At 38.3% G+C, this 20,946-nt stretch overlaps 1 protein-coding gene across 1 annotated transcript in view; it reads right to left on the reverse strand.

Moving 5' to 3' along the window:
• Positions 1 to 200: 200 nt before the first annotated feature.
• Positions 201 to 20,946, reverse strand: part of LOC149558176 (protein LATERAL BRANCHING OXIDOREDUCTASE 1-like) — a 31,250-nt gene continuing 10,504 nt past the window's right edge. Inside the window, exons 3-4 of the mRNA XM_089832528.1 lie at positions 956 to 1,280; positions 201 to 678 (exon numbers count right to left, since the gene is read on the reverse strand). Coding sequence (XP_089688654.1) covers positions 433 to 678; positions 956 to 1,280 — 571 coding nt within the window. The 3' untranslated portion in view covers positions 201 to 432. The remainder of the gene's footprint in view (positions 679 to 955; positions 1,281 to 20,946) is intronic.

A 20,946-nucleotide genomic window follows, 5' to 3' on the forward strand; every position in this document is an offset into this window, starting at 1 on the left:
TATCCCAAATAATATTAACTTGTAATTTTTTTTATATAGAGGATTTCATGTCAAACCTAAATCAGGTCACTTTGATTAAAGATAAAAGAATAGATATTTTACCTTTACCATGTAAAAGGCAATTTCATCTCTTCTAGAACCTTCAACTTTTAATTTAAGATAACAATTACAGTTCATGAAAATCAAAGTGTTACACCATGTTCTTCTAATTAATATATCATTTATACCAATGTCAGAACTCAGATCAAACCAATTTTAGTTCATCCTGTAGTGTATTACAATACTGCCCACCTCCTTATAATAAAAGCCTGGAAGCAAGTGCATGACAGGATGATAACAAACACACAACAAAAGATGACGATCAAAGAGAATGCGAGTTTTCCTTGGCAAGCCACCCTAACTAGTTAACCAAGCCTGTTGAACAATCTATAATCACTTGATTTTAGTAAATTCAATGCTCGACTTCCTATCGAGTTTGCTGGAAAAATAGCTCTGCATATAGTCTTTACGAATGAATGTTCTGTATTGACAAGGATGCATTTCATCTATAAGCTCAGGGGCAGGACCCACCTCGCATTCCCCACTTGGGCTATAAAACATGGCAATGGAGATTCGATCTCTGTCCCTGCTTGTGACCACTCTGTGCTCAATGCTCTTATATATTCCATTGCTTATCACCTAAATGGAAACACAAAAACAAAACTTAGAATTGATATTAGTAAAGTGGCGTCAAACATCAATCCCTATTCAATAAACCCATGTAATATGTGATGAAGAATGGAGAGGAAATAGTTGCGTTCAATACATGAAATCTTAAATCCAGACAATCATTCATAGATTGGATGAAAAAGTTCAAGTTTATGCAACTATATAAACTATCTTTGAAACATGTTAGCATAGTTTGACATGTCCTACAGATTGTTTCGACATGAAGAGAGTTGAAATTCATCATTACCTCAACCATGTCCCCAATATTGATAACCAGGGCACCTGGGATGGGTTGAACAGGAATCCATTTGTCATCTTTACATATATGTAGCCCCACTGTTTCGTCATCCTGTAGCAACAATGTCAAACCACTTGCATCGGAATGAGGGCTTAACCCTAAAACAAGATCTGGTCTTGGGCAGGGCGGGTAGTAATTGATTCGCATTGTCTGTCCCGTTTTCCCACACATGTTAATCAAATGGTCTGTCTTTAACCCAACTTTCTCTGATAAAAGGGAAATAATTGTTTTGCCAAGCTTTTGAATTTCAACAGAGTATTGATCCACTGTTTCTCTGCAACAAAAAGGCAGTGTAGTCAGATCAAAAAATGAAAAAGATAAAAATCTGATGGATGGAAACATGCTACTATAACAACAAATTATTTTGAAATGGACTGAAAATTTTGGAACTGAAAATGCACATATGCTTCACATACCTAATGCCATCAGAGACATAGTACAGAAAAAGAGGGGAATGATCGTTTCATGACATTTTATGAACATGAGATTAGAAAATTGGTCAACCACATTTAGTTGAGGTTGATTTTATTCTTTCTATGGAACATTGGAAAGGAGGAACAACTAAGCATGAGAAAAGTGTAATGCCAATGTGTTAATCAGCTAAGAAGCCTGCCTCTCTCTCTCTCTCTCTCTCTCTCTCTCTCTCTCTCTATATATATATATATATATATATATATAAAGAATACAGAAGAACAGAGTAGATAAGAGCTACAAACCCTATCACAGCTTGTGATTCATTGGAGAATACAATTATATAGTTACAATTGACTTGAACGGAAAAAAAAAAAAATAGTTGCTTCAATAAAATCCTATAATTTTGGTTATAGAAATGACAGTAAACTAAAACTTTTTAGAAAAAAACTGGATCTAGTGACACCGAACTAGTACTTTCAACAATTGTTATAGACACATTTGATGCTTAACAAAGAAATGCAATTATGTTATAATAATCCCCCTTACGAGATAACATAATTTTGATGGACTCCTAAGATCTCTACATAGAACAATCTGATTAGCCAAAACAAAACAGAACATTACGTAAAAACTATCCTTTGAAAACAGTTCTTGGACTCACAAGACATCTTCAAGCTGCTCCCCAACTATAGTTGTGTTGCTATGACCCAATTTCCCAACAACGTTTCACACCATTTGCACATGAAATGTCTTATTACCATCAAATGGTATAATGCTGAATTTCTAGATTTTGAATCTCCCCTGAATTATTGGACACCAATCATCACATATATGTTTCAAAACCTCGATGGGGTATAGTTTCTCTGATCTACAAGCACCTTAGACTATTGAATATCTAGTTATTCTCTACAGCATCCTTTCCTGTATTTAAAGTGTTGCCCTCTTCAAAATAAGATAAGTTCCTTATCTTCAATGAAATCATCATCAACATCAATATCTGGTGGATGAACATCAGCTATAACCATGCGAACAAGCTTTGACCTGACAGTGTCTTTTCTCAGGCTTAATATATTGGGGCTTCTCACCTTTAAAGAGTCACATCTGGTATTGACTACTTCACAGATAGAGAAGGGAAGTGGATGAAGCAGTCCTCCTTGAATGTTTCTCTCTTACACACTTTCGCTTCTTTACCTCTTCAACTCTTAACCACTTGTAGCTCTCTACTGTCTTTAATTTAAAGAAACACAATGAGAAGTTATGTTTTATCTATGGCTCTTGAGTTTTCTGTCCAAGATGTTGCTGTTATTGTGTAGGTAATACTGTATGTCTGTGCTTTTCCCTACTAACAAGGTCATATGCCATTTTAGTGCAGATCACTTTTGCAATATTTATTTCAGCCAGGGTGAATTCTTATCAAACATTGGGATGCATATCTGACTGTATTTATTAAATAATTGGAAATTAAAAATATGTTGTATTCTACACATGAAACATGGTAAATCAGTTTGACTCAAAAACTCCATAGTTGAATCCTGATAGCAATATCACAATTTAACTTGCTGTGGAAAATATCTCCTACGTATAATGCATTCTAATTTTAATTAATTATAATATTTTCAATCCAGAGTACGTTCTGATGTCTGAATAGACAGTAAGCTTGTCCTGAGGACTATGAATACAAGTCTGAATATTGAATGCACCCATGAAATTTATTAATTTAAATTAAAAAAAACTATGTGAAAAGGATGAGGAATGCGGAAAGTCCATCTTGGTAGGTTTCTGCAAGTTAAACTGAAAAATGTGAGCCCTTTTGATTGATGCAAGTTGACGTGTGTCATGTTTGTTGCCTTTTAGAAAAGTTGTTTAGAATTGTAATCACTGCAGCCATGTTGGCTATTTTTTGAACTTGACGTGTGGAGAGAAATTTTGTTATGCGAAGGCAACGTTGATTTGATATCTCTCAAAAAAATGACATTGTTTAACCCGAAGGCGGATAAGGTATATATGAAATTCTACATAGTAGTTGCATTGGACAGTCCTTGTGGAATTAGTTTGGGAGGCTAATGTGTTGAGGGGAATTGTTAATATTGGTAATAACATTGGTTGTTCCAAATGGCTCTATTTGCATGGGCTCAGGGGATGTACAAAGAACGTCAACCAAGGGAATGCTGTTATTGGAAAAATAATATATCAATATTTGGAGTGCAATCAGACACAACATATAAGTGGAGATATAAGGATTTCGTTGATATTCTTATAAATATAGACATGGCAATCAAATTCTGATATGAAGTTTCTTTTGTTGAGCCAGAAGAGGTGTGTGGTAAATGATTATAACCCAAATGTCTCAATGAGATATTATAGATGATATAAGAATAATGGTGTTGATATGAGAATTATCTTGTGATGTGGACTTGGAGCATCTCCTTGATAACCATTTCCCACGTTTTGACTGTGGAGCAAAAGACTAACATTTTTTAGCTCTCTAATGTTGGGCTGTTGTTTCCATAACTGCACAATTTTGGCTTGTTCTCTTCTTGGGTTTGTGTAGTGGTTTGGAAAATAGTTGCCAGCTTAACTTAGAGCTGAGGTTTCTACGACAGGTTTTTTTTGTTTGAGGAGAGGCTGGTAATGGAGGAAGGCAGTGATAGGATTGAAGACAGGAAATAGAGGTCAAGTCTCTGTCAGCTTTGGGATTTTTCCCTTCTTTTCTGTCCTGTATTTTATTAGCGAGCCAAGGAGATAATAATAAGAAATCTGCTTTGTTGTAATGCTTTCCTCTTGTAAATGCCCCAGTTTTTGGTCTAAATCACAAATTCCAAGTAGAACAAGAAGTAGAATAGAATTACTGAATTAGTAACATCATGTACCTGGTTGAGATTTTGTAACATATTAGGAAATTATTGAAACAAAATCCACAAAATAGATCTTCCTTATTAGAGAAATTATAAGCATAGATCTTTGAACATTAACTTAATTATAATATATATTGTATTTATTGATGGAGTTCAACAACAGGAGAGCTAGGATAAGGAGCATATTACAGTGCCTTAAAGTTTTAAACAGTCCCCTACCCTTGACCCAACAGCCTATACCATCCCTCATGGCCATCATGTGGCCCTTTTCCATCCATATGAGCAGTGTGTCTAGTGAGATATCCCATAGCCATTTACCTCTTTTATTGTCTCCCTTATCCTCCTTATGATTAGAGTTCCTTAACTGAATGGTCAACCATGCAAAGGGTGTAATGTCCCCTTTTTAGCATTCATAGCATGATGTTGTCGTTAGCCTATTTCCCCACAGTCTCGTAGGCTAACCAAGACATTAAAGGGGCTTAGAGGCCATTTGACCGAGATAGTTTCAGTTGCAGGTCTTTCTGAGGGGTTTTGAGGCAACTTTGGGCATACTTACTATTTATAGTAAGTCATCTTGGGCATGGGTGGACATCCAGTGGCAGCGGTATGTCGATGGTAATTGTTTAAAATAGGCAAGAAGACTTGTTTATCATTTATAAGATTTGTTTTACATTGATAAAGCTATTTTATAAAGTTAAATTTAAATATTTAACTTTATTAATGTATAGACTATAGTTTGTGGGAAATATTTAAATTAAAAGAGTCCCCTTTATTTTATAACACATTGGAGACATAAGTTACATAAAGGGAGTTATGTTTTATCCCACATTGAGAAAACAAAGGATGGAGCTCTTGTGAGAACACTATAAAAGAAATGGAAGAGCTTCTTTTAAGCATGGTTGGAAATGTCAAAGAAATTGGAGAATTTTCTGGAGGTTATGTCTCAATAGTTTGAAGGACGAAATCCCTTCAAGCTGAAAATATTGATGCCATTGAAAGATATGGTCTTGAGATTCAACAGGGTAGCAGTCCAAAAAAGTAGAACCGAAAAAGCAGGCGGAAAAAGTGGAATCGAAAAAGCAAGCGGAAAAAGCGAAATTGAAAAAGCAAGCAAAAAAAGCGGAATCGAAAAAGCAAGCGAAAAAAGCGGAACCGAAAAAGCAGGCCGAAAAAGTAGTTCGAAAAAGTAAAGCAGAAGGGGCAGCATTGAAGGAAAATTATTACAGCCATCTACAACCAGGTTCCCTTGTTAGTATTGTTTTTTTTAGGGTATTATAAGTTTCAGTTGTAAGTGTGCATTATACCAGCATTGTCATTTTGGTAATCCATGTAAATGCCAAAGTCTTGGCCATATTTCATGAGCATTGTATTAAAAATTTGATTGCAATCAAAAAGATAATAGTTGCTGGTGTCATTTAAGCAATTCAATCTCATTATTTATCAGCTAGATAGTTTGCATACCAACTGTTTGCAAAAATGCCAGTTGGCTGTAGGTGTTCTTTTCTCATGCTTAGATCATAATATATGCACTGAATATTGTCAAAATTAGGAGCACACTCATGTTAGGTCATTGTGTAGTTCATTGTAATCTTCTATCACTAGATTCTCATTGATGCAAATTGGAAAAAAGTCATTTAAAGGAAGCTGAAATACTATATCAGTCATATGTCTCTTGCATGTGAATTGTTTGACAAAATTCTTTGAGCCTTCAATCAGCATCTTTGAGAGCAGATTTGAGGAGGGTTATTACAGTGGTATCAGAGCTTGCTTGCAAAGTGTTTGACGAAATGTCAAACAATTGAAGTATAAAGATTTTTGGTGTTTGAAAAAGTTATAACTTGTTGGGGTCATTATAGTGGTATCAGAGCGGTTTCTTGCCATCCTATGGAGGTCTTATTGGGAATTTGGATTAGCCAGATAGAGAGAAAAATGTTTGACAAAATGAATGCCAGTCCAGATCAAGGAAAGGAAAGATTCTTACAATTATTAGACACCTTATCACGGGGACAGCGATCAGCAGAGCAAAGAGCACAGGAACAGAGTCAGAGATTGGAGCTTATGATGCAGATGATGGCTTGTCAAATGGGGTTGAATGCTAACGTAGGTGGAGGAAATAATCAGAATGGTAACAATCAGAATGGGAATAATCAGGATGGGACACATAATGGAGGTGAACAAGTTGGGAACAATTTCGGTCATGCACCCCAGCAAGCTAGGACAGTGAGTTCGAGGTCCATGATTCCCACATTTCCTCCTAGAGCTCCAAAGCAGCCTGTACCAGAGCCCTAGATCACTGATATACAGGACCAGCTGAGGAGAGATTGGGAAGCCGGAGGTCCAGATTTTACTGTTGCAATTACCTTTAGAGAGTATATAGATGTGCGGATGAAGCATATGCCACGTGGACATGACAAGAACTAGAGCTATGAGCTATGGAAGAAAGTAGGGAAACTTCAGTTACCATATTATGATGGCTCGGGGAAGTCTACAGCAAAAGCTTGGGTTCAAAAGCTTGACACATACTTACAATTGAACCTTATGCCTGAGGAAGAAGCTATTAAGTATGCAGCAATTCACCTGGATGGGTTAGCACACAAGTGGTGGCATCATGGTATGGTCACTATGGGTCATGCACACATTACCTCATATGTGGAGTTTACGGAGAGATTGATTGAACGCTTTGATAGGCCTAAGGATCATACTTTCCCTATGATAGGCGAAAACTTGTATGAGGAGTTTAACAGACATGCAAATTCGATATAGGGAGACTTCAACACATCTTCAGGTAATGGTTTATCTGCATCATCTTCACAGGCAGAAGGGGTTTCAGATGTTGTGCAGGTTGAGCCAGTTGCATCAGAAGGTGATATCATAGGCACACTGGATTGCATGATTGACACAGATAGTGATTCCAATATAGTTGGGCTGGATGAAGTTACAACAGTTGAGGATATTGTCATGTTTGAGGATAGTATAGTTGATCAAAAAGTGAGCATTCAGGACTTTGCAGAAAATGAGTATCAAGCACAGTTGGATGCTTCTTCACATGAGATAGAGGCTAGTAGCTCTTCACTTGGTTTGGCAAGCCAGCTGAAGACAAGGGACAAGGATATTGTCACGGCTTTATCTCATCATGACAGGATACATGGATTGATTGAGAATCACATTTGGATGATTCAACTGCAGGAGAGACAGAAAGGAGTCACAACAGGGTCTTCTTGTGACGACTTACAACAGATCAAGGAAGATGCAGTGAAGGAGGAGAAGGAGGTTGATCGGCTTTTTCATGAGCTGGAGGATACTCGAAATTCCTTGGTGTGTACTCGGTTGGCTCTCCAGGATTCTGAGAGACACGTGGATGAGCTTTGTCTTGAGGTGAGTTCAGTTCGGAAGTTAGCGCGTATAGTAGGGACTCAGTTTTCTTTTACAGTCGGGTCACATGATGATGATATGAGGATGTCTAGCATTCACACTCCGGATTCAAAGATTGTAGACAGGTGCGTGAAGTCAGTTGGTATTGTTCACATTACTCAGGTGAGAAGTTTACTTGAATTGCCAGCTGGTTTCCGTTCATGGATTAGATGTTGGGATCCTTATCTTAGTACTTGGGATCGTTTTGACCAGAGATATCTATCATTCCTTGGTAGTAGTATCTATTGCACCATCATGGACTTGATTAGTAGTTTGCCAGGTGTAGTTCTCATCCATGCCAGCAACTTGTTTGATGCTGAAATTAGTTTTTACACACCTGTGTTGGGCATTGTTCATATATCCAGTTGACCATTCTTGTTGGAATGGGTTGATGATCTCTCAGATATGACAGAGTTTACAGAAGAGTCCCAGGATCCAAGTATTACAGATGATAGCTATTCCGAGGTTACTCCTTTGGACAGTGTACCAGGGATAAAGTATAGGAGTTCGACTAGTTGGCACAATCATGTGTCTAGTCAGCTGAGAGTTGGCAAGCGAAACATTTCTATCGCTTGCGAGCATTTCAATGCTGCTTGTCAGTTGTTAGCAGTTTATGGATGGGGTTCTTCTACTAGTGATGAGCAGGGAGGCAATTATCTTTCCTTGACAGAGATCCACTCTTTATGGGAGGCTATCTGGATTCTGAGACAAAATTATATGCAGTTGGTAGCCGACAGAGATTATCTTATGGAGTGGGGGAGTACAGCATACGATACATTATTGGCCAAGGAAGATGAGGTGAGTGACCTTACTCAGCAGCTCGAGGTGACTTCTGAGATTCTTGAGAGTACATAGTTGGCTTTCGAGGACTCACAGTTTCATTTGGCTAAGGTGACCATGGAGTTAGAGCGACTTCAGTCTTTACCAGATTTTGTACAATCACAAACCGTGGTGTCTGGTGATCCGCGGATGTCCATGGTCGAGGTTGATAGAGGTAGTGGAGATGAGGATATATCTGTCCACGACACTACTATTGGCATATTTGGTCCATTTCCACTAGAGGCAGGTTGTAGCTGAGCATTGTGATATGTTTGACTTGGAGGGCACAGAGACTAGTGATGTTGTTGTTGATTCTGCACTCTTGGCTATATCATCCTCTGACTTAGCTGATGATCAGTCACAGTTGGTCATATCACGTCTGTAGGATGAGTCTTTGACTAAGATTGGTTCTTTTTACCAGCATTATACTAAAGGATATGTTCATCGGTTTGCTTTTGATCCATGTGTTGAGGAGTTGATGGCAGACAGGTTTGGATTGGGCTCTCATTTTTGCTATCTACCGTGTAATGACTATTCACCATCAGCAGTGCATGGGTGTTATGGTTATGAGACAGTGGCCGGTAATCTGCAGAGTTGTGTTAATAGCAGCAGATGTACAGTGTGTGGATTCTCTGTATTTGGTGCAATTTCATGTAGGAGTGGTCACTATTGTAGCAGAGTTGGAGTGTGCATTCCACATAACATGGTGGGTTGTGTGGATGGTGTTTATTATGTTGACAGTTTGGGTGATCTACTCTACTTGGGGTCTAATATTTTGAGAGTTTGTGCCTTGTGGGTTCCTGACTGTGGCAGTAGTGGGTTTGGAGTTCAGTTGCACCGTGATTCATGATTCATTTATGGATTCCTCTTGGTTAATTTTCACAGGTTGTTGCAGGAGCCTATGTTGACTGACAACAATATAGTTCATGACTACATTTGGGATCCAGGTGGATTGATTGGGTTGTTGTTCGGCCATTGCTTGGGGACAAGCAATTTTGGGAAGGGCGGACTGTAATGTCCCCTTTTTAGCATTCATAGCATGATGTTGTTGTTAGCCTATTTCCCCACGGTCCTGTAGGCTAACTAGGACATTAAAGGGGCTTAGAGGCCATTTGGCCGAGATAGTTTCAGTTGCAGGTCTTTCTGAGGGGTTTTGAGGCAACTTTGGGCATACTATTTATAATAAGTCATCTTGGGCATGGGTGGACATCCAATGGCAGCGGTATGTCGATGGTAATTGTTTAAAATCGGCAAGAAGACTTGTTTATCATTGATAAGATTTGTTTTACATTGATAAAGCTATTTTATAAAGTTAAATTTAAATATTTAACTTTATTAATGCATAGACTATAGTTTATGGAAAATATTTAAATTAAAAGAGTCCCCTTTATTTTATAACACATTGGAGACATAAGTTACATAAAGGGAGTTATGTTTTATCCCACATTGAGAAAACGAAGGATGGAGCTCTTGTGAGAACACTATAAAAGAAATGGAAGAGCTTCTTTTAAGCATGGTTGGAAATATCAAAGAAATTGGAAAATTTTCTGGAGGTTATGTCTCAATAGTTTGAAGGACGAAATCCCTTCAAGCTGAAAATCTTGATGCCATTGAAAGATATGGTCTTGAGATTCAACAGGGTAGCAGTTCGAAAAAGCGGAACCGAAAAAGCAGGCGAAAAAAGCAGAATCGAAAAAGCAAGCAGAAAAAGCGGAATTGAAAAAGCAGGTGGAAAAAACGGAATCGAAAAAGCAAGCGGAAAAAGCGGAACTGAAAATGTAGGCAGAAAAAGCAGAATCGAAAAAGCAGGCCGAAAAAGCAGTTCGAAAAAGTAAAGCAGAAGGGGCAGCATTGAAAGAAAATTATTACAGCCATCTACAACCAGATTCCCTTGTTAGTATTTTTTTTTTAGGGTATTATAAGTTTTAGCTGTAAGTGTGCATTATACTAGCATTGTCATTTTGGTAATCCATGTAAATGCCGAAGTCTTGGCCATATTTCATGAGCATTGTATTAGAAATTTGATTGCAATCAAAAAGATAATAGTTGCTGGTGTCATTTAAGCAATTCAATCTCATTATTTATCAGTTAGATAGTTTGCATACCAACTGTTTGCAAAAATGCCAGTTGGCTGTAGGTGTTCTTTTCTCATGCTTAGATCATAATATGTGCACTGAATATTGTCAAAATTAGGAGCACACTCATGTTAGGTCATTGTGTAGTTCATTGTAATCTTCTATCACTAGATTCTCATTGATGCAAATTGAAAAAAAGTCATTTAAAGCAAGCTGAAATACTATATCAGTCATATGTCTCTTGCATGTGAATTGTTTGACAAAATTCTTTGAGCCTTCAATCAGCATCTTTGAGAGCAGATTTGAGGAGGGTTATTACAATGGTATCAGAGCTTGCTTGCAAAGTGTTTGACAAAATGTCAAACAACTGAAGTATAAAGATTTTTGGTGTTTGAAGAAGTTATAACCTGTTGGGGTCATTACAAAGGGTTTGGGGAAACTACAATATGGTGTTCGGAACCTCCTTCCCTTCTAAGCCCAGGGGTGAATCACTCCTTGCAACCCCTCTGCCTCATGGTACTATTCACTGCCACTTGAGGTTGCTTGCTTAGAAGAGGACCTCATAATTATTTCCCCTCTTTGTACTCCTCTATCATCCCAAGTATAATGGATTATAGAAAATATGTAAAGAATTACACATTATTGCCTATATTGCACATATAAAAGATCACATAATAATACCATATTCTTGATTTCATATAAATTATTCCTAAAAAAGTAATTATAGATAGGATCCAGTATCCACTATGCTGTCTATCATAAGAATCAATACTTCAGACCAAATTACATTTATAATATCTAGTCTCTATATGCCTGAGTATAATCACCTTAAATCAGATCTGACCCTGCTTGATAGTAGGAAATTGCTGATGTCCTTCGATTATACGTCTTCATCGTGGCCTTCACCAATATATACGTTAATATCCCCACAAGTAGCTGTTCCATGGGCAATTTCTGTCTTCTCCTTAATGCAGGGGCATGACACCTAACATGGTTTACTGTTCTATGCTATAAGTCAATTATTTTCTGTTGCTAATCAGATCTGAATTTCCTTTATTTTCCCTTTATCTGCACATTTTCTCCAATGAAATGTCTTTCAACAGAGGGAATCACATGTCTTCATCTAGCAAGGTATGCAACTCTTCAACCAATTATTGGGTTGGCCCTAGGAAATAATCTATTTAATCCTGGCTGGATTTTAAGTGCATGGTGGTTTATATAACTATTTCCCATGCTTCCCTATATGAATTTCTTTATTCTTAATCAGGTCAGCCCTACTTAAGAGATTTTTTCTATTTATTGAATTTTCATTAATTATGCTGCCTAGGGACTGTTGAGTTTTCATCAATTTATAACCATAATGTCATTTATTAAAGCTGCAATCTATATTTCAGGGAAGGGGCATGACCATCCACCCTTTGTGAGGTTTCTTGTTCTCAAGCAATGACAGTATTAATCTTGTTAAACAATTAGGGTCCCAAATCAAGCCTTGTAATGAAATTATCTTTTGCTGCGCAACTCTGATATTGCAAAAATATGTTAGGTCAATGACATAATATTTGTAACTCTAAGACAAGCTTTATATCACTTGCATATTGTCACAAATATCTCCTTGGATCATAATGAGCGTCTGCTTCCCACATATTAAGATGAGAATTAGAGGCATGACACATATCTAGAATTTTGTGTGGAGCATGCGCACCTCATTTTTAATTTGAATTCAAGAATATGGATCTAGAAACAGATGTAAGTACTTACACATGGAAACACATCAGACGTAAGGCATACATTAGGAAAGCACATGCACCTATGAATAACCATACTTCGGATATGAACCAAACATAAAAATTCACAAAAGACGCAAAGCTTAACATAAATATCTGTATGGCATGGAGTATACAGTCAAGGCATGAAGCATACATGAAGCATAAACTATACACATGAATACTTCTAGGGCATGAATCATACACATAAGGCCAGAATACACACAAGGCATGAATCATAAACAATCATACACATAAGGCAATGGATCATACACATAAGGCGTGTAAGATATGAATCATACACATAGGACTTGTAAGGCATGAAGCAATATAAATGCATGCAAGGCATGAAGTATACACGTCAAACATATAAGGCTCAACACAATTAATACATGTAAGGCAAGAAACCATACACATGAATACACACAAGGGATGGCATAAAAGGCATGAAGCACATATGTAAAACATGGATCATACATACAAATATGCTCAAGGAATGAACCATGAGCCTACACAGGAATACATGTAAGGCACGAGTGATGAAGATAAATACACTTAATATCAAGGCATAGATGACAAAGGTACTCATGGAGTATACTTGCTGAAAATACATCAATCATGAAGCATAAATGAGAAAGGTATTTGTGGAGTAGATGTGCCGAAAACACATCAGTCATGAAGCAACACATAAATACATAGAAGATATGAAACAAATATGCTGGAAACATGCTAGCCATGAAGCAAATATAAGGTATACATTTGGAAAGTGTGCATATAAAACACTCATGGAGTAAGCATGCTCAAAACACATCAGACACGAAGCAGTTAAAGGCACACTACTTATAAACATGCAATGTTGGCCTAATCAATTTTATTTATTTTATTTAGTTTTTATTTATTTAAGTAGGGGCTGAATAATTAACCCCAATTGAGTGGTCGTTAATGTAGGCTTCTTCAATAGGCTGCCATGATCGATGCTCTAATGTCACATGTAATGTCCCCTATTTAATATACCCTAGCTTTTTCCCTAAATCACAAATTCCAAGTGAACAAGAAGTAGAATAGAATTAGTAACATCAGGTACCTAGTTGAGATCCTCCAACATGTTAGGAAATCATTGAAACATAATCCACAAAATAGATATTCCTTATTATAGACATTAAAGCATAGATCTTTCCTACTAGCATTAGAAACATTAATTTGCTAATAGGATATTTTTAATTTATTGATGGAGTTCAACTATAGGAGAGCTAGGATAAGGGGCATAATAGGGTGCCTTAAATGTTCTCTACCATAGGCTCAAGAGTGGATATCATCCCTCTTGGCCATCGTTTGGTCTTTTGTCATCCACATGAGAGGGTGTATCTAGGGAGAAATCCCCTAGTTGTTCCCCTCTATCATTGTTGCTCTTGTCATTTTATGATTAGAGTTCCTTGGCTTAATGGCCAACCGAGGTAAGCATTAGGGGAAACTACAATAGGGTGTCCAGAGTGTCCTTCCCTTCTAAGCCCAAGGGCGGGGCACTCCATTCACCCCCATGGCCTCATGGGACTATCCTCACCACCATATGGTGGTATGCTTAGAAAAGGATCTCATAAATGTTTTCCTTCCTTGAATTCCCATATTATCACTACCATGATTGATTACAGAAAACATATAAAGAATTACAAATTATTGCCTATATTCTACGTATGATAGATAGCATAATAATGCCATGTTCTTAGATTACAATATATTATTCATAAGAGATTAACCATAAATAGGATCCACTATTCTCCCTATGATAAGGAATAATAGTTCACAAAAAATTACAGTTATAGTATCCAGTTTCTATATGCATGAGTATGATTGCCTTGAATCAGATTTGTTCCTACTGATTGTTAGGTAATTGTTGATGTCCTTCAATGCTTTGTCTTCATTGTGGCCTTCTCTAATATATATGTTTCTGCCAATATGGCAAGTTTCTTTCCAATACAACACTAATGTACTATTCATATGAACATGTAAATCGATTATGCTCTATGGTGTTACAATACTATTGCATTACAAGAAATGAATAGTACTCAGAATATGGAAGATTATATCTTTATTAATTGTACCAATCAAGTTACATACCATTACCAATGATATCCAATATTCCCATTCCTTTCTATGCCAACTAAGTGCTACATATAGTGCTTGGTTTGGTTACCAATACCAACCAACACAAACTTTGGTACAAACTTTTTCAAAATAACTGCTTAATTACTTTATCACAGAAATAACCACTACATTATCCCTCCCCCAAAAAAAGTCATTTCCACACAACTAACACACTCAAGCATAGAGATGAGAGGATGTCCCTGGAGCTAAAACTGGAGTTGAAACTGGGGCTAGAGTGGCTGAGGTTTTGAGGTGTACCAATTGTTGTTTGAGGAGCTGCACATCACTCTCTATTGCAAGTTGTTTTGTTTTTGGGCCTTGTAGAAGCTTGAGAGCTCTCATCTTGTCCTTTTCCACCTTTTCCAATTGCTTGACATGTGTATTTTGTTCTTCTCCAAGATGGGATTCCAGCGTCTCCACCTTCTTTGTAAGGAATATTCGATTACCTACAATTTTTTCCAACTCCCAATGAGCTATTTGCAATTCCAAGAAAGTGGCCTAAAAAGTTCCTTCCACTTCAGACAAAATAGATGCAAATGGCCCATGTGACTGCACTATTCATGATGTTTTCCACTATTGGAACTATGCTTCCATCTCTTTGATAGGGTAGCCTTTCTCTGTAAATGCCTTCTTGAAGTCTACATGGCACCCCATCTTCATGAAATGTAAGAGAGTTTCAACTTCCACCACTATGGAAGTCGTGTTTGCTTCCTTGGCTCTCCGCCTCATCTCCTGTGTTGCTTTAGTGATGGTTTCCAATTCTGCCAATACTTTTGAGTATTAACATCAAAAGGTGGGGTTACATTTTCTCTTTGATCTGGTTGGCTTTCCATGGCTACCGGTTCTACCTAGATGTCTTCTTGTTGTAGAGGTGGTTCCTCTTGCATGGATGGTGCAGTCTCTCCAAGCAAGTGTGGAGAAGGAGGTGGTTTGTTCCAACAATGAAATTGCCTCTTTGTCTCATTGTTCCATGGTTCCATTATCTTGCTTCTCATGCTCTTGATTCTATGGCTTAGTCATCAACTATGAGGCTGTAGCAGTGGTGAGAGAAGGTGTTATAGTGGATGCTGCCACTCTGTTGTTCGTTGATGCTGTCCTAGGTGATACCAATAATGCAATCGGTTGCGCCATCTCCGATCCTAATTGTATGACTTCTGACTTTGGTGTATCTCTGTTCCACTATTTTAGTATTGGATATCCTATTTGTAGGAACAAGACGTGCCACCTGAGAAAGCTAAGAGGGTGTAAAATTTATCTTCTTAGCACCCCAATTTTCCAAAGTTGGTCCACTTTTGCTCCTTACTCTCACGTGCCTCCCACTTCTTTCCTACTCGTACCTTCCATGCTGATTTGCCGTTCCACTTCTTTCCTACTTGTTCCTTCCATGTTGATAGGCCCTTCTTGGTCCATGTGACTGGTGTTTGTATGACCTGTATGACTACTGTTTGTGTGGCATGTATGACCGGTGTCTATATGACCTATAATTCCTTGGAGTTCATATGCTTACAGTTGTCATCCTTTGCCTTTCTCTTTTGAATATCAATTGCAGCCCTTGGAAGTGATCCCGCTGTGACCTCCACCATTTCAATATCTTCTGATGTATCTGTCACAACTGTCCTAGAAGTTTATTACTCTTCCTCTTCTTGCCAACTAGATTCCTCTTCTAAGGACATTTCTTCTTCCTCTTCTGTACAACTCTCCATGCCCAAGTTTTGTGCATTGGTTTCATCTTGTCTTGCCTTCTTCTTTGTGGCTCAAGAGTTCTGACACTCCCTTCTCTTGTTATAGTGTCCATATGCAACCAATAGAGCATAGCAGGCTTATATGACTCAACCCTATTTTCTAGAACAAAACTTCCCTAGTACTTGGGGGCAACCTGTTTGCGTAGAGCTTCTAGAAATAGGGCTATAACATGATGAGGCATATAAAAAGTCTTGTGTTTTAATAGAAAAAATTCCTTTATCCTATTTGAAAGTAACTATGCCCGGTTATAAATCTTATGCTCATATACCCCTTTCACCCATGGAAGCATGGAAATGGCAATATTTGATGTCCGATTCCCTCTTGCTAACTTACTTTTTATCAAGTTCACCACACACCTCCATTTAGTATTTTTGAAAAAGGTCTTCTTGATGCCTCTGCAGCTGCTCCAAATTTTGTCCAATTGTTTTTGTGTCAAATTTTCTTTGCATACTAAATCTACTAAGTGTGTCCTTTCTTCCACAATCATTTTTGGGGATTTGGCTGCTTGTTGCCCTCTATGGGATGCATTTGAGACTGTCACATCTTGCTGCATATATGTGATACTAGACTTGTGGCCTTTCTTGGCATAGCCATGTACCAGAGTATGCAATACTGGTTCAAACTCCTTTAGATAAAAAATAGGCATAAACACAATCTTGTCCACCTCTTCTTTTCTCAAGGCAACCTTCAATGGATGTTGATCATTTGTCCCTTGCCACCACTTCATGCATTTTGTTCCTACAACCCCTTCAAAATTGATGTTTGCAGTAGAGACTTCCTCCATTCTTCCTTTGCTCTTGTGGTTCTTACTTGTGGTGACCATTTTGTTTCTTGGTTTGATCTTTTGTCTTCCCCCTCTGGTGTCTTTATACTTTTTGTCCAACCCATGCTTTTTAGTGTTATATATTCTTTGTATAACTCCCTTGCACCACCCTTTCAATGCAGTTGTAGCTGTGGCTATCAACATGTTTATTCCCTTCCAATGTTATGACTCTCTTCCTTCACCCGGTCACACCTTTCCTTCCTCTGTGACATACGCGTACTTCTCCTTGCATATAGGGTCTTTCCTTCCTCTTTGTTGTGTACAGGTGGCTCCTTCTCTTACCACGTATGCAATCCCTTTACCTCCTTCTACGTACAAGAGGCTTCTCTTCTACGTACGAGTTGCCCTGCCCTATCTGTACATGTATGAGGGCCCCTCCTTCTACATACATCTCCCTGTGTAAGATCTTCCAACAAAAATCTTAGGGCGTACATGATGGACTCCTTTTCCCATTCTTGTCCATACATTTGGTCATACGCATGTAGATGTGACACTTCTCCTATCTATATGTGTCCGTACGGGCTTTATGTTTCCTTCTACATCAAGCTTGTACATGCATGGTGCTCCTCCTAGAGTTATACTTTATTTTTTTTATGTGGAGTATCAGGGTTGCCTCTTCCTTTTATAATCATGAAATTGCGTTTAGGTTCAGTTTTCTTCTTTATGCTTATTTTTCCATTTGTTATGTTTTTCAAAGAAAATTCTATCTTCTTATGCCAGCCTCATACCTTTCATCTCAAATTCCTTGAAGATCCCTCCTGGCATTCAGGCTTCCTTTCATCCCCTTTTCTTCTTGGTTCCAGACTTTTACTTTGCAAGTGTACTGCCACATACAAGAGCCTACAAATGTTTGATAGCATTTGTTTTCACAACAAGTTCCCAAATATTTTATCCACCAAGTGAGATGGACCCATGCCTTTATAACTGTCATCCACACACTTCCCACAATACTTTCGATACCAAGTGGCATTTTCCCCTTCCACTGTCGGTGCTTCCATTGGGTTAGGAATCACTCTCCATAGTTCGCTTGTTTTTCTTCTATATAGTGCCCTTTCTCCATCCTTTTCACACTTACTCAATTACTCCATTTACGTAACTATTACTTGTATAGATAAATAGGTCCTCTCTTTTCATTATCAACTTGAGGGGAGGCCCAATGATAGCACCATATTTTTCTAAGTCGATTTCTCCTACCTCTTCTATTGTCTTTCTTTTTTGTAGTAGCTCCATGCATTTCTCTGTCCTTTCTTTCTCATCAATATCATAAGCTACAAATCCTTCTTTTACACCTTCATACGATGCCCTTAGTTTGTAGTATCCACTAATCCTTATCCATAGTGTAGGAGGCTTGAACAATGCATTTGTGAGGTGTTTATGGATTCTTGGAATTGCTACCCACTCTACCTTTTTCTTGACCGGTCATTCCTCTGGGTCCATAAGAGGTTTCTTCCAGTCCATGCCCAGTCTGAAGGGTTCTTGTGTGATGACTTTGTCTTCTTCAAGCTCCTTATCTTGTCCTAGTCCATCCTCCTTTGGTGGAATACCCCAACATATTGACTTCCTCTATATGTCGCTCTTGATAAATTTTCAATTTGGACCTGTTTATAAGTTCTTTAATTTGCCTATCATCGAGTGTTGCCAACTTCATTGCCCCATTGCTACCAATTTCTATGATTTAATATGGTCCCAACCATAGCACTTTGTATTTCCCAGGTTTGATATCATTACGAACATTATACTTCAAAACTAATTGTCATGGCTGGAAATTCATTTTTTGAAGGTGTTTGTCATGCCAAAATTTTCCTTAGCACTGTGCACCTCCATCACCTATTATGTTGTCATTCATCTTTCTTCCAATTTGATGAGATTGTTGTGTCATTCTCTCAACCTGTCATCCTCTTTGTCCCATTTGTTTTCCACTGCCACTCTAATGCTTGGTATCATGAATTCAATGGGTACCATTGCTTCTTGGTCGTACATCATGTGAAAGGGTGTGCATCTTGTAGTTACCTTATATGAAGCTCGATAGGCTCACAACACAAGTAGCCTCTCCTCCCAGTCGCTATCCTCCACCCCATACGTTTTATATAAGATTGATACCAAGATCTTTTTTGTCGATTCCACTTGTCCATTGGCACGTAGATAGTACATGCTAGATAAGTTATGGAAAATGTGAAATTCCTACGTTATATTTCGTATCACCTGATTTACAAAATGCACACCTATATCACTCGTAATGGAGATCGAAATCCCGAATCTTGTGATGATTTGCTCGTACAGGAATTTGAACGTACTCACTGTTGTGTTATCTGGGAGAGCCCTTGCATCTGCCCATAACAACCATAATACACTAACAATGTTTGGCTGCACTTGCTTTTAGTGGTCCTACAAATTTAGGTCCTCATTGCTCGAATAATTCATTTGATTACAAAGGGAATAAGGGTACAAAATCCCTTTTTATTTGTTTTCCCATCCTTTGACATGTGTTGCATCCTGTCGCCCACTCCTTGACATCTTTGTTGGTAGTGGGCCAACATCCCTCATAGGGTTCACGACATGGCTTAACCACCTCTTGTGGTTCTATAAGACTATTGGTTGTATCGTGCATTAACAGGTTGATCTTTGGTGCAATGACAACCTTGTCCTTTCTAATAATTGGTATCAGAGCTTGGTCACATATTCAAATCCTACAAGCCACGATGAGTGATGCTGGGAGGGGGATTGTTGGCAATGGGCCAACATACCTCATAGGGTTTGCGACATGGCTTAATCGCCTATTGTGATTCTATAAGACTATTGGTTGTATTGGGCATTATTAGGTTGATCTTTGGGGTAACGGCAACCCTATCCTTTCTAACAGTCTCTATAAAGTGTTGGCCACCATAGTCCAGCCAGAGGTACCTTCCTAGTTGTGGCATCTGATCCCAACTATCCTACCAATCTATCATGGGACTCTCGTAGCACCATCAGGATTTCTTCTTCCATCACACATCTACGCAGTACCTGTTCAGGCTCAATCTTATAAAGTAATCCTTCTATGAGTTGGAATGTTTTACTCTTCAAGACTATCTTTCGTCACTCATTGGCTTCTATCTCTGGGGGAAATAATGTTGTGGATAGGTACCTCCCCACTTGCTCGTACCATCTTGGAAGTATTGTTATCCAAAAAAGGTGGGTGTCTGGAAAATCTTCATTTACTCCTCCTATTGGTTCCCCCAACTTTATTTTGGATAGGTAATTTGGCATGACATGGCTTTTACCTAGTCGTACTACAATTTTGAACAAAAATTCTTGGAGTAGGAGAAGCTAGCTACTCACTTGTCCTTGTATTATTGGTTTGTTGATGAGATAGAGGAGTGCCTGATGGTCTACATAGAAGGTGAATGGTGTGGCAAGGAGGTAGTGCAAAATTTCTAGACCGAGTACACCATACCCAATGCCTCCCTTTCTGTCATACTATAATTTTGTTTTTCCTTTGAGAGCAACCTACTAGCAAAGTAGACCGAGTGGTCTAGCACATTTGCTCCTGTCCGGGCCAAGGTTGCCCTGATGGAAAAGTTGGATGCATCCACATGTATGCGGAACTCTTTGCTCTAATCATGATAGACCAGTATTGGTGCTCCTACAAGCCTGGCCTTGATTTATTTTAGTGCATTGGTCTGCTTCGTTCCCCATGTAAACGGTTCTCCTTTTCTTGTGAGCTTTTCAAGTGACAGCGATATCTCAGCAAAAACTTTGATGAATCTTCTGTAGTAGCCCACTTGGCTCAAAAATGACTTCACTCCTATTATATCTTGAGAATCCTCCATCTCCACTATTACTTTGATTTTATCTGGATTAGGCTTTAGTCCTTTGCATACAATGTACCCCAATAGTTTCCCTTGGGGTACCATGA

Source organism: Cupressus sempervirens, chromosome 5, assembly GCF_028749045.1.
Source record: "Cupressus sempervirens isolate cs-2001-9-10 chromosome 5, ASM2874904v1, whole genome shotgun sequence".
NCBI classification, from domain to species: domain Eukaryota; kingdom Viridiplantae; phylum Streptophyta; class Pinopsida; order Cupressales; family Cupressaceae; genus Cupressus; species Cupressus sempervirens.